At 33.0% G+C, this 15495-nt stretch overlaps 1 protein-coding gene across 1 annotated transcript in view; it reads left to right on the plus strand.

The window, feature by feature from the left end:
* LOC105061495 (3-ketoacyl-CoA thiolase 2, peroxisomal-like) overlaps positions 1–15495 on the plus strand; it is a 63677-nt gene that overhangs the window by 37367 nt on the left and 10815 nt on the right. The window contains exons 2-3 of the mRNA XM_073249064.1: positions 4520–4633; positions 4733–4859. Coding sequence (XP_073105165.1) covers positions 4520–4633; positions 4733–4859 — 241 coding nt within the window. The remainder of the gene's footprint in view (positions 1–4519; positions 4634–4732; positions 4860–15495) is intronic.

Here is a 15495-nt window from a genome sequence, read left to right on the forward strand (position 1 = left end):
GTGGGATAGACTATTAAGGCAAACAATTTGCTACAGAGAGAAGAAGTTTTTAGTTAGACTTTTGTAATTAATTTTAGTTTATTTTAGAAAATTTATTTTAAAAATAAACTTAGCTCTCACTATTTCTACAGAGCTCCTACTAATTTTTTAGATCATAATGCTCCTCGGGTTAGAAAGCGAAAATTCCTTCGTGAGTTAAGGTTTCTAGTGGGTACTGTGGTCCCACCAATTGGCACACCACCTCATTTGATAGATCTTGATGAATACGTCAAACAATAGGTGGATAACTTTTGTCCAATACTTCTCAAGCAAATTACAGCAGACTTGATCTCAAAGTCCTAAAACCTCACCTGACAAATGTTGACCTCATTCCTTAGTTAAGTCAGACCCACCATTAAGTATGAGTGAAGCCATCATTGGACCCTCATCTAATAGATTTTGGACCCAACCCCATCTCCACCCCACATTTTGAGTGGTTGCTTCTCCCCTAATGCAACTGACCCACTGTATGCAGCCAAGTACAATCAACATCAGAGAGAGCACGACACTTTACAATGGTGGAAGATTCCTCGACTTAATATTATTAAGGAGGTTTTAAGTTCAAATCTCTTCTAAGCAGTCACATACATCTCATATAAATGATAGGTCTGATTCAGATTAGCACATCTCATGTCTGACTAATTTGATTCAAATCAGTACATCTCATGTCTGATTGATCTGCTTTAGGTCAGCACATCTCATATCTGATTAATCTGATTTAGATTAGTATATCTTATCTCTAATTAATCTAGTTTAGGTCAGCACATCTCATATCTCATTAACCTAGTTGAGGTCAGCATAATCTCATGTCTGATCAATTTAATTGGCATGGGTGAACTTGAGTCAATAAATAACCTAATACAAAATATAATCTTTCAAAATGACCAGATAAGTTAAGATGAGTGGGGGTGTCCCGTTACTTTTTTTAGACATCAACGAATTGACCAGGTCAGACAATGGAACCAATTAAAGAACCATCATCTAAGTACTTACTTTAGACACTAAATTGGTCGATTAGAATCAATCAGGTTGGCCTATTGACCCAGGCCCGAACTATGGAGCCAAATTCGATATTAAGTCAATCAATTCACATCAAAATGTGAATCAATATGATTAACTATAATTAAATTCAATTTTGGGCCATTTAATCTAATCCTAACAAACTATTGATTAGATTTGATCAACTGCTCAAAATCAGCAAAGGATTCTAATCTGATCTAATTAATTGATCATAATTATACTTTGATCATTAGACCTAATTTATTCAATCCATACCCACATGCAGCAATATAATTTTCAGATTCTAAAATATCTTTTAGATTATATTTCATTACATACATTAATGGCTTATGATCGTGAAACTTTTTCAGATTTAAACCTAAAGTCATATATATCATATATGCAGTTTTAGATCTAAACAACAAAACATATATCACATATATAATTTTTAGATCTAAAACTAAAATTTCACATATCTTATACATACTAAATTAGATTTAAAATAATGATTAAAATATTTTTCAAAAATTAGTTCGTATCAAACTAGGACAATCTTTTTCATATAGGAGGTAAACTCTATATCAGGACAACCTTATACCAGTCCGTTACGAACTTTTAGTCATTCTAATTTTAGATCTAAATATGAATAAAGATATATCATATACATCTATTTTTAGATCTAAAAGATTGATGTAAAAGTTTCAAAAATAGTTTTCAAAATCGATCAATCTTGTGCTAGGACAATCTTTTCAATATAGGAAATAAATCTTATATCAAGACAACTTTATAGCAACACAAGATCGATTTTAAACACCTCAAACTTTTAGATCGAAAACAAAATCAGATCATGCATGTCAAAGAAAAATTAGTGGCTCTCATACCACTATAAGGAAGTGGGTAAGCTTGCATGCATAGATTTCAAAAACCAGTGCCCCAGATCTAAAACATACATATAATCTGTAAATAAAATTAAAATAATATTAAGATCGAATCTCAATATCTTTATGTAGATCATACTACACCATGATCGATGATCGTGAATCTGAACTGTTCTTCTAGCCGTACACGTGCCTAACCTCCATAGATATTCACATGAGGACTCGTTTTGATCAAAGGCAAGATGATCTCCCTGGGGTGCAGCTCCCTTGCAAAGATCTCTTCTTTGATAGCTGAAGTATCTTCTTCTCAAATCTCACCGACCCTCTAGAGATGGAGAAGAACAGGAGGAGAAAGAAGAGGGAAGAGGGGCTTGGCTTGAGAAAACAATTTTCTCTCAAATTTTTTCTTTATTTTTTCTTATCTCAGGTATCCAACTTTTGGACCCTATTTATAAGGGAGGAAGGAACTAGGGTTAGGAGGAGGCACCTCCTTTCTTGCCATAATCCCAGGATTCCTTTCCTTCTTACCGTCTCATCTCTTGATTTGAATCAAATTTAAATTTGGAAAGGATAAGGATGATGACTCATGAAGAAACCACCTATCCTTCTTATCATTATCTCTTGATTTGAATCAAATTCAAATTACGAAAGAGATGAGGATGTGAGTCATCAACAGATGCTGCCCCATCCTCTCTGTGCCCTCTCCCTTTCATGCAAAAATTCCTCACACAGAAATGCTTTAGCATGAAATAATTCTTGTGGAGATCATGGGGCATGTGCAAGGGAGAAGCCCCAAGGTTTTGGGACTTTGGATTTTCTATTTTGGTTTAAACTAAATTTGATCTGATTTGATCCAAATAGAGGAAGGATCCTAATCAAATTAGAAACTCAATTTTTTCAATAAATTTTTAATCTAATTAGAAATTAACTAAATCGAAGTTCTGATCAAATCAAAAATTAGTCTTTCTTACAATTAGGCTTGATCCAATTAAACTCAATTCAAGTCAAACTGAATTTAATTCAATTAGACTTGATATAAATCTCATTGCTCAATCAAATTGAGTCAATTAGCAATCTAATTACTAATTAATTCTCTTATAATTTACTAACACTTAGTGAATTACTTAATTATAATTTTTGCTTAAAGTTAATCATCAATCACATTGATGATTTTATCTTTCAATGATTCATAATCGTTAATCAACCATCTGATCGGATAAGAACCTCTTTTATATGTGATCCCATAGATTTTATTCTGATTGATAGTGAGATATATTATGATCTCCATCATAATATCATCAAAACTCCTTTTGATAGATTGGAACAATTCTAACTCTGTCCTTCGAGGGTCATCAATCATTAAGATAATACTCGATAGGTTTCACAATCCATCAATGACACCTAACAGTATGTAGTGACAATCCAACAGAATGAAAGTAATGAATCACTAGGTGTAGTTACCATATAGTTTAGTTCTTCTGTCGTGGGTCCTGACAAGATGCAGGTCAAGGATAACTCATCAAACTCGTTCATTCGTCATATATCAGATTCAATTGACTCAAGTCTATGTGAAATCTTATAGAAACTCCTTTCCATTGTTTACTTATCATGGCCATAGATTTTAGGACTCAATCTCATGCATTGCATAAGACCTCTCCATATCTATCAGGATCGATAGATCCCTTCCAGGTGTACATCCTATTCCTACAATGGACATACTGTAGCCAACATACACCGTAAGATTTCAAATGGCTAGGTAACCAAGTAATTATGCAGTCAAACTACAGCAACCCCATTGTGAACAACCAAAGTACTGCAAGTTAAAGAACTATCTACACTATTGCAACTTTGAGTAAGTCACTGATGAGTGAGTTGCTATCCTAGTGACTTCTCATGTTGGTCATGCTCAATACTCTTGATCTCTATCAAGCACCTACACTCTCACTCTAATATCCCTATACCATCGACTTAAGATTTATCTACTCATGAAGGAAAGCGATCTGTATACCAATCTATCTGGATTAGTCACCGTCTCCGTGATGATCTATCGATCAGAAGTATTTAGAAATTAATCACTAATGACATGTATCTCAAATTCTCAACTCTTGAGAATACGTGTCATCATCCATCAATTCCTCGGATGATTCATAGATACAATTAAAACACAATATGAATGAAAAAATAATCCAAATTTTATTTATTTTAAAATTAAATTGCAAAGTTATGTCTCTAAAATGTGTATGTGTGTCTGTTAATCTAGCTTCTAGAGTATACATCTAACACCAACAATCTTCTGAAAATTTAATAGTTTGATCTAACAGTTTTATATATTGTTCCAATAGTTTCTTTAAGTAGCATGTCATCAGAAAAAAGAGTTCAGATACATAAGTTGCAAGAAGACATGAAAGTGATGCCACAACTTCATCCTGAGGAGATGAATGTCGTGAAATAAAAGCAAGAAAAACTAGAAGCTAAGCTTACTTTGATGAGATCATTTATGAGTAGGTTCATGCATCCTGAAGACTTGCGTTCAAGCTCAAATGATACAACAAAGAGACATATTCTGCATTAATATCTTGAAAGTACAATTGCAAATTGTCTAGCTAATTTTCATTCTCTTCTCCATACAATATAGTGCTTATCAAACTCCAATTTGCAAGTCAAAAAGAAAATTTAAGGACACATACCCTAAGGACCCGCTAGCTGCTGTTCTTAAGGTTTATTATTTTTCAGCATTTTACATTCATGTCATTTGGAAACTACTAGCATCTAATGTAAATTTTATTTATGCTTGTCATCTGTAAATTATGTAATAGGCATTATTGGACAAGACTAAACTGAATCCAAGTGAAGTTGGTGATATTGGGGTTGGCACTATCCTGGCACCTGGCTCTCAAAGGGCAAATGAATGTAGGATGGCAGTATTCTATGCTAGTTTCCCTAGTATTTTTTTTTCCTTAGTGAAAGAAGAGTGCTCTACAAGCTAATCGTATGAGTGATGTGATAGGATTTTTCTTTATAAACTTCCAACTCATGTAATGATATTTTTTTTATGATAATAAAATGAGACATTGATTCATCATTTTAGCTGCATCTTATTATATTTAAGATTATGATGAACCCCAAAGATTAGTATAATAATTTTAGGAGACATGAATGGATCATGTCTGTGAGATCTAAAATCTTAAAATTTTAATCTTAAACATTCATGATCATGGGAGCATTGAGTAGGAAATCAATGTTCCAAAAAGACTGACACATCATATGTATACTCGATAGAGAGGGTGGTTGATCCCACTAGCCATTTGTGTGGAGACACTAATATAAGGATATGGGTGCTCATTGGAGAATGAGTTCACTAAATTGACTCACCGACAGAGAATATTTTATAGAAGCCTTACTTGCATGTCAAAAGATGATTCTCTAAGTAAGAGTTGTGTAAGTGATCCTTAGACCTGAGATCACCATGGAATCTTATGCACGTTCATACCCAAGTATGGTATTAAGATATATACAGAATGTTCTGATATAATGGAGTGTGTATGAAGGTTGAGAATCGGTTAATATGGAATCGATCTCTCCTAGTAAGAGGAGATCACATCCTATGAATTCTCATCTCTAGATGACTCAGAAAAAGACTCTTGACCAAGAGCAATATGAAGATTAGAAATTAAAATCATTATTGGTTGATGGAGAATCAATATGAATATATATTTTAGTTTGACATAATTTCATACTTATGAATATATTCAGGGTGCAGAGATGATCGAAGGAGTAAATTGCATAATAATTTACTACTGAAGGATATATTTGATATTTTTATCAAATTTTATATCATTTGGATAATCATAATACATTGTTAGACATCAATCTTGACTTATAAATTTGATCAAATTAAAGAGTTTAATTCAATCGCTAATTAGAAAGAATTCTAATTGCTGAACTCGGATTAGCTCGTTTTGAACATTAATCGATTAGAAGAAGTCTAATCAAATTAGGTTAACTTACATCTGGATCTACTACTGACTAGATATAGAATCCAATGATTTACACACATAAGAAAATTGGCCAAAGATTCTTTTGATAAGGTTGATTGAAATTTTGAATCCAATCAGGGTTCCCGACAAGCATGCTAGCATTTATGGAAATCCTAGCTCCTTGGGATATCAAATTTGGTCTCAATCCTTGTAATTTTGCTCAGCCAATTAGGTGGATAATTGGGTTAGGTCATGCCACCTAGAGTTAGCCCAAAAGGTGGCACCTCATTTCAAGTTAACGCCAAAACCAAGAGTCCTTTCGGTTGAGGACTCTTGGCGTAAATTTGAGAGGAGCGCACGCGCTCTCTTTTTGGCATGCAGAAGGACCAAGAGTCCTTCTGCTTTGGGTCTCTAACTCATATGGCAATAATAAAAGAATCTTAACCACCTGGTACACTATTTAAAGTATGAAAAATCCTTTTGGATTGGCGTGGAAAGTCTTTTGGAGGTGAGGTGCGTGCACGAGGTGTTCCTTGGTCACATGAAGAGATGCAAGACTTATTCTATTTTAAGGAGTCTTAGGTGACACTATTATCTGATATTTTAACTGATAAGGATCAGATTTAAATTCTAATTCTATGAGATAAATATGGAAATTTATTAGATAATGGAGCATTGCTTTGGATGCCCTTTACTGGGCATGCGCATGCGTGACAGAGGAAGGACTCACGCATCTCTTCGCATTGAGAGTCCTTCTGTGATTTGAATTCCATCTCAAAAGGAGGCATCCCTTGTAGATTTGCTTCCTTTTTGAATCTAGATAATACATGGTAAAGTTTCACACAAATCTGAAAGCAAAAGAGATGCCAATTGCATCTTTTTTTGGGCACACACGTGTGAGGAGTGATTCAACGTATCACACCCTGATGCGTCTTTCTGCTTGAAGACTCTCAGATAAGTGATATGTGAATCAGATATACCTTTCTAGTAGGGATGTGGCTTTTCTATTGGCACCCCCTCTATTGCTATAAATAGGGGGCGGCAGATGAATTGATCATTCAATTCTTACATCCCCTATCCACTCCCTCTCTCCCTCTCTTACAACTCTAGGGTTTAGGACAAAGGCTTGTTCTTTTAAAAATAAGCCTATTCCTAATAGCTCTAAGGATTTAAGAGATCCAAAAGAAGGTGGTCAGATCTAGTGAGAAGTTTTGAGAGGTCCAGACTTGGATCTGGAGGAGGGTCTGATCGACTGGTTCTAGGGATTAGAACTCTTGAAGCAAGGTGAAGGAAGAGCGCTGTCTTTGGTTTGATTTTCATGTGGATCACCATTGAAAGACAGAAACTTAGATATCTTATAAAAATTAGGATAAGTATTATAGATATTCTTTTTATCTAAGTTTAATTTAATTATGCTTTGATTGTTATAGTCAAGGGATTATGGGTTCTAAGATTTTGGTGCGTTAGGATATTTTGAATGAAAATTTTAAACACCCGATCCTTCCACTGCACCATCAAAACTCAATAGTAGTATCAAAGCTTATCTTGATTTATATAATCAAAGATGAGAATGTAGTCTTGATTGTGATCAAGCTAAGATTTTTGGCTTGGTTCAAGTCGGATCAATGGTTGAACTCAATTGAACATCCAAATCTTGATATATCTTAGAGATATGTTTAGATGCTTGATGTTATGATATTGATCATATTAATATATCTTAGAGATATATTTAGTTGTATGATATCATGTTTATGATCATGAGATATGATTAGATGTATTGATTTATTAATTAGTTGTCATGAATTTACTATGATACAACTATAATAGTGCATCGTTATGATTGGTTGAGTTAGGATATGCATGAGACCATTAAAGTCCTCCTAAAAATCATATTAAATCATAATATTATGAATCAGTAGTTGACCAATTTTTTGAATCAATTAATTAATTGATGTCTAAAGAGTGTTTCAAGCACTGTGATTCTTTAATTGGTTCCGTTCGCTGACCTGGCCAATTTATTGGTGTCTAAAAAAAGCAACGAGGGGACCCCCATTAATCTTTACACTTTTTTGGTCAATTAGATTAGTTCGAATCTTGAATGAAGATTGTTTAGTATTTTCAATACTACATATGCCTTCCTTCATGCTAAGATAATTACTATGTCAAGAACTGTAGTAGGTTTGTTGTGCCATCCATAAAACTTACTATAGGGATTGATGTGAAGATCTCTTGGTGCATATTAGATGCTTACGGTATATTTTAGATATATTGCATTGTTGTGCTATCTACAAGGATAGTATTATTCAGATATGACTGTATAAAAATAAAAAATCTGACTTAACTAAATACTATAGTTTATTGTGTTATCCATAAGGCTATGAGTATATTAGAGGTAAGATAAAGTTGAGAGTTGCATGAAATGCAATTGGATAGATTTTTCTACCTTTAAACTCACAGAAGTTTATTATGTTATCCACAAGGCTTCTTTGAGGATTAAAGATCTCAACCCCACTAAGAAACCAGTTTAAAATTTTCTCATCCACCACAGAGAGGGCTATGATATATGATAAAATAGTAGAAGTAATAACTAGAATAAAAGACCTCATCTAGTTATACAAGTCATCATCAGTGATCTACTTATACTATTATTCTTAATTTATATAAATTTAATTCTGTATTATAGCTTCTTCATTTTCACTACATAAAACTATAAATGAAAATATGTTGACCGGTTCGAACAATGCGGACTGGTTGAGGAACATACGACTTAGATTCACACAGGAAAAGATCTCTGATGTTCTGGATATTCCTGATCCTAGTTCGGTTAGTAATAAGAAGGCAATGACCTCATCTAGTTATACAAGTCATCATCAGTGATCTACTTATACTATTATTCTTAATTTATATAAATTTAATTCTGTATTATAGCTTCTTCATTTTCACTACATAAAACTATAAATGAAAATATGTTGACCGGTTCGAACAATGCGGACTGGTTGAGGAACATACGACTTAGATTCACACAGGAAAAGATCTCTGATGTTCTGGATATTCCTGATCCTAGTTCGGTTAGTAATAAGAAGGCAATGAATATCCTCATGGATATTACTTATTATGGCAAGTTAGGATATTGAAAGAATAATTGAAAGAATTACCTTGCAAGCTTGAAGCAGAGTGCAAGTATTGCATCAAAAGGTGTGTATATGATGATACAAACCTATTTTTTTTTATTGAGTGTATCAGACTCTGATACTTGGTTATTGGTTACTGCTTGGGGATCATATATATGCAATTCATTACAGCAACTACAGAATATCAGAGGTCTGAAAAGAGGTGACCTTGACCTTTATAGCATAAGTGGAGAGTCCATTAGTGCAGAGACTATGGTCTGTATGCTTAATTTACCTTCGAACAAGATTTTAGAATTAAAAGATTGTTATTACATATCTAAAGTCATTAAAAATATTATTTCTGTACCTTTGTTTGTAAAACAAGATTATGAAATAACGTTAATGGGTAATAGATGCTCTATTTTCTTTTCTAATAAATTTTATGGTAGTAGTTATATTGATAATAATCTTTTAATTCTTACACTCAATAAAAATATTTTTTATATTGATAGAAATATGATAAGAAAGAGAGAAGATGTGAATATCACATATCTCTGGCATTACCATCTTGGTCAGATTAGTGAGTCAAGGATAAGCAAGTTATATAAAGAAAATTTTTTTGACCCATATGATTATGAATCATTAAAAACTTGTGAATCTTGTCTCATGGATAAGATGATCAAGACTCCATTCTCTGGATATGGAGAGAAAATAAAAGACTTGTTAGCCCTAGTACATTTGATGTATGTGGGCCGATGATAACTCAAACCAGAAGAGGATACTCTTATTTTATCACTTTCATAGATGATCTATCAAGGTTAGATACGTGTATCTTATGAAACATAAATTCGAAGATTTTGATAAGTTCAAAGAGTATCAAAGTATGATCAAAAAATAAACTAAAAAAAATATCAAGATTCTTTGATTTGATCAAGAAAGAGAATACTTGTCCAGTAAATTTTTTGATCATCTTAAGGTTAAAGGTATTTTCTCTAAATGAACTCTTTATACACCATAGCTAAATGGTATAGCAGAAAGGAAGAATTATACTTTGATGGATATAGTGCAATCCATGATGTGCTTCATAGATCTTCTAATATTATTTTGGAGATATGCCCTAGAGACTGCCGCATACGTATTGAACAGGGTGCCTTCAAAGTCTGTTGCTAGCACTTCATATGAGATATGAAAGAGAAAAAAGTCAAATTTTAAACATCTTAAGATTAGGGGCTATCCTGCTTATGTCAGGAATATCCTCGAACATAAGCTTAGTATCAGATCAGACAAGTGCAGGTTTATAGGATATTCTAAGAAAATTAATAGATACTACTTCTATTATTCTACTGAATAAAAGGTATTTATTAGTAGGCACGCTACTTTCTTAAAAAATGAATTTATCCAAGAAGGAGGTAGTGGGAGGAATATTGAACTTGATGAAGTTCAAGACTTACAAATGTTGCTCCTTGAATTGATTTTGATGATTACAAAGCATTTAAGGGGGTTACTAATGATTTTGGCTTGAAAAAAGATTTATTGTATTTCAGGGGCAAAATCATAATTTTATCAAGTTCTGATTCAGAAGCCTCAAGAGCAAGAATACAAGATTTGTAATCTATTGAAGATAATTTTAATATTTTTGAATATATATTTTGAAAAAAAATTATGTTTATATATTTGAGTCGACCCCATGAGTCGACTCATGGCAAAAGAGACTGAACGGCATGCTGATTCTTTGGCTGGCACACTCTGTGAGTCGACCCCATGAGTCAACCCCTGAGCATGAGTCGACCCTATGAGTCGATCTCTGCTATTGTGTAGGCCAAAATTACAGAACAGTCATTGTCTGTTCTGTACCACAGAAGTCGACCCTATGAGTCGACTCATGAGCATGAGTCGACCCTATGAGTCGACCCCTGTGATGGAAAAATTCTGCAACGACTAGTTTTCAGCTTATTTTGACTGCATTTAATGCCCATTTAATATGCTCCAATGGCTCTATTTTAGCCCAGATTACTCTCCACCATTATTTGAAGTTATAAAAGATATTTAAAGGAGAGAATCAACAAGATTTTGAAAAGATTCTTCAAGCATTCATTTCAACCCTAAGCAAGAGCCCTTTTAAAAGTACGAGAAATTTTTATTTCAAGTTCACTAACCCCTCAAGAGCTCATTCAAGTCTTCAACCACCTTGAAAAAAATCAGAAGAGCTTCGTTCTTATTGTGTAAAGTATATTTAAAGCTTTATTTGCTCATTAAAGGAGCTACATCTGTATTTCTGTGTGATTAATTGCTATACTCTATTTTGAGTTGATATTTTATTTTGGAAAGGTTTCAAAACATGGAAAGATTGATCCGAACCTTGAATCGGATTTTATTGGATTGGCTTGTACCCAAAAAATAAGTGTTCTAGCTTGAAATAGCTAGAGTCAGAGGTTTTGATGTTGTATTCTGATTGAATACGGTTTAGTGGATTTGAATTCCCAAGTAGGAGCTTGGGGAGTGGACGTAGGTGCAAGGTTGGCACCGAACCACTATAAATCTTCTTGTTTGTATTGTGCTTACTTGCTCTCCTTTTAAATTTTTTTATCTTCTTGTATTTTTGTAACCAACTTCTATACCTTGCATAAATTTTACTCTCCACATTTATCCTGTTCATTGTTAAATAATCCTCATAGTTGTAAGTTAATTTTTAAATTTTTAAAAATTCAATTCACCCCCTCCTCTTGGGTTGCATAGCTGGGCAACAAGTGGTATCAGAGCTCGGTGCTCTAGTCCTACTTTGATTTAACCATCAAAGAGCTAAAGATCTATGGCAACTCAAGTTGGTACTTCACTAGCCGAGGGACAGTCCACAAACCGACCTCCACTTTTCAAAGGGTCAAATTATACCTATTGGAAAGCTCAGATGAAAATCTTTATTCAAGCACTTGATTATGATATGTGGAGTATCATAGTAAATGGATCACACACTCCCACTAAAATAATTGATGGTGTGAAATCAACCAAACCCAAAAAAGAATGGGATGAGGTTGATAAGAAGATGGCTTAACTAAATGCTAAAGCCATGAATATTTTGTATTATACTCTAGATGCTAATGAATTTAATCATATTTCAACATGCATGTCCGCTAAGAAAATATGGGATAGATTAGAAGTAACTCATGAAGGAACTAATCAAGTGAAGGAATCAAAAATCAACATACTTGTGCATAAATATGAACTTTTTAAAATAGAGTATAATGAATCAATAACTGAAATGTTTACTCATTTTACTGATATTATTAATAGTCTAAAAAGTCTTGGTAAGTCTTATTCTAACAATGATCTCGTGAGAAGGATTCTTAGATCTTTACCAAGGACTTGGGAGGCCAAAGTGACCGCAATCCAAGAAGCCAAAGATCTGAATATCCTACCCTTGGAGGAGCTTCTAGGATCGCTGATGACACATGAGCTAAGCATGAAACAACACCAAGAAGAAGATGTCAACAAGAAGAGGATAATCACCCTCAAATCCACTACTCAACCTGATGAAGAATCTGATGATACAGAAAATAAAAAGTAGGATGAAGAAATGACCCTCATTACTAGAAGGTTTAAGAAGTTTTTGAAGAAAAGAAGATAAGGAATGAGAAAGAGGCCACCTACAAAAGGAAAACATAGCAAAGAGAAGGATAAGGAGCAACCCTTTATTTGTTATGAATGTAAGAAATCGAGACACTTTAAATCTGAATGTCCACAACTGAAGAAGGATCCCCAAAAGTATAAGAAAAAGGCCATGATGGCTACATGGAGCGGAAGTGATGAGTCAAGTTCTGAAGAAAAAGACTCAAATGAACAAGCCAACTTATACCTTATGGCACATGAAAATGAGATAAATACTGAAACTCCTATTGACTTTACCTTTGAAAAACTTCATGAAGTGTTTTATGACCTAATTGATGAACTAAAGAAGCTAGGGATAAAGAATAAAGAATTAAAATCAAAGAATCAATCTTTACTAAAAGAAAATGAGAGTATTTCAAATGAAAAATCAATCCTATCTCAAGAAAATTTGAACTTAAAAAATGAGATTGCCAAGTTAAAATTAATGGTTGAAAAGTTCACTTTAAGTTCAAATAAACTTCATGTGATACTTGACAAATCAAAAGGCCATTTATGATAAAGCCGATCTTGGATATAACCCTTTAAAGAAATAAAAATTTCTGAAAAATATCTTTGTAAACTCATCATACAATAAGTTTTGAAATATAACTTGCTTTAAATATGGTAGAATAGGACACAAATCCTATTCATATTTTTCTAATAAATCTGAAAATTTTAATGTAAAAAAAATATGGGTTCCAAAAAGAACCATTATGACTAACCAAAAAGAATCCAAGAAAACTTAGGTACCTAAAGTCAAAACTTGATTCTTGTGTATAGGTGTGTCTTGCATCCCAAAGAGCAAACCGAAGATGGTATCTTGATAGCGGGTGCTCCAGACACATGACTGGTGATGAATCCCAATTCATCACATTTGATGCTAAAAATGAAGGGATGGTCACCTTTGGAGACAATGGCAAAGGAAAGATCATCGGTATAGGTAGCATTGGTATCACTCCCTTGAAGTATATTGAAAATATTTTATTAGTAGATGGTTTAAAACATAATTTATTAAGCATCAGTCAATTTTGTGATAAAGGATATAAAGTTATTTTTGAATCTTCAGTTTGCATTGTAACTAATCCTATTAATGAAGGCATTAAATTTGTTGGGCATAGACATGGTAATATTTATATGGTAGATTTGAATTATCTTTTCAAAATAAACATGCAATGCCTAGTAGCCTTGAATGCCAAGATTAATGAGACTAGTTGGCTTTGGCATCGTAAGCTTGCACATATTAGCATGCATTCACTCTCAAAACTTATTAAAAAGGAATTGGTTATCGGCTTCCCCAAATTGAATTTTGAAAAGGATAGAATTTATGATGCATGCCAAATGGGTAAACAAATACGAGTCTCATTCAAATCTAAAAATATTGTTTCAACTTCTAGGCCATTAAAACTATTGCACATAGATTTATTTGGACCCACTAGAACTACTAGTCTAGGTGGAAAATAATATGGTTTTGTGATTATTGATGATTTCTCTTATTTTACATGAGTCTTCTACTTAGCACATAAGGATGAAATTTTTCATGTTTTCTCAAAATTTTATCGAAAGGTCACAAATGAAAAAAAAAATTAATTTAAAATATTCGAAGTGATCATGGAACTGAATTTGAAAATCAAGATTTTGAAAATTTTTGTGATGAAAAAGGTATTGACCATAACTTTTCAGCACCTAGGACACCCCAACAAAATGAGGTAGTAGAAAGAAAAAATAGAACTCTTGAAGCAATGGCCCGTACCATGCTATGTGAAAGTAACCTTCCAAGATATTTTTGAACGGAAGCAATTAACACAGCATGTTACATATTAAATCGTGCTTTAATTAGACCAATTTTAAAGAAAACTCCTTATGAGCTTTGGAAAGAAAGAAAATCAAACATTGTATATTTTCATATTTTTGGTTGTCGATGTTTTGTTTTGAACAATGGTAAAAAAAGATTAGAAAATTTTGATGCAAAATCCGATGAAATGATTTTTCTTGGTTACTCCTTTTCTAGCAAAGCTTTTAGAGTTTTCAACAAAAGAACTTTAATAGTAGAGGAGTCAATACATGTTGTTTTTGATGAAACTAACGATCTTTTTCAAGAAAGAATGAAGGTATTGATGATGTAGATCCTCTTATAGAAGGGATGAAGGAGATCACTCTAAAAGACTCAACCATTCAAGATGATGAAGAACTTGAAGACAAACAGGATGAGGAAGGTAAAGAACAACAAAACAACCTCTAGGTACAAATGATCTACCCAAAGAATGGAGGTATGATCACAATCATCCCAAAGAACTAATCATTGGTGATCCTACACATAGTGTAAGAATTCGCTCTTTACTTAGAGATACATTCAATCATTTTGCTTTTGTCTCTCATCTTGAACCTAAAACTATAGATGAAACTAAAAAAGATTATAATTAGATAAATACAATACAAGAAGAACTTAATCAATTTGAAAGAAATAATGTATGGACTTTAGTTTCAAGACCTAAAAATTATTCAATAATTAGCACAAAATGAGTATATAAGAATAAATTGGATGAACATAGAAATGTGATAAGAAATCAAGCGAGATTAGTTGTAAAAGGTTATAATCAAGAAGAAGGAATTAATTTTGATGAGACCTTTGTACTTGTTGCTAGATTAGAAGCAATTAGACTTCTACTTGCATATGCTTGCTTTATGAATTTTAAGTTATTCTAAATGGATGTCAAAAGTGCTTTTCTAAATGGATATATTGCTGAAGAAGTTTATGTAGAACAACCTCCAGATTTTGAAAATCATGCTTTTCCTAATCATGTTTTTAAATAAAATAAAATATTATATGGTTTGAAACAAGCATCTAGGGCT

Source organism: Elaeis guineensis, chromosome 15 (genome assembly GCF_000442705.2).
Source record: "Elaeis guineensis isolate ETL-2024a chromosome 15, EG11, whole genome shotgun sequence".
NCBI classification, from domain to species: Eukaryota; Viridiplantae; Streptophyta; class Magnoliopsida; order Arecales; family Arecaceae; genus Elaeis; species Elaeis guineensis.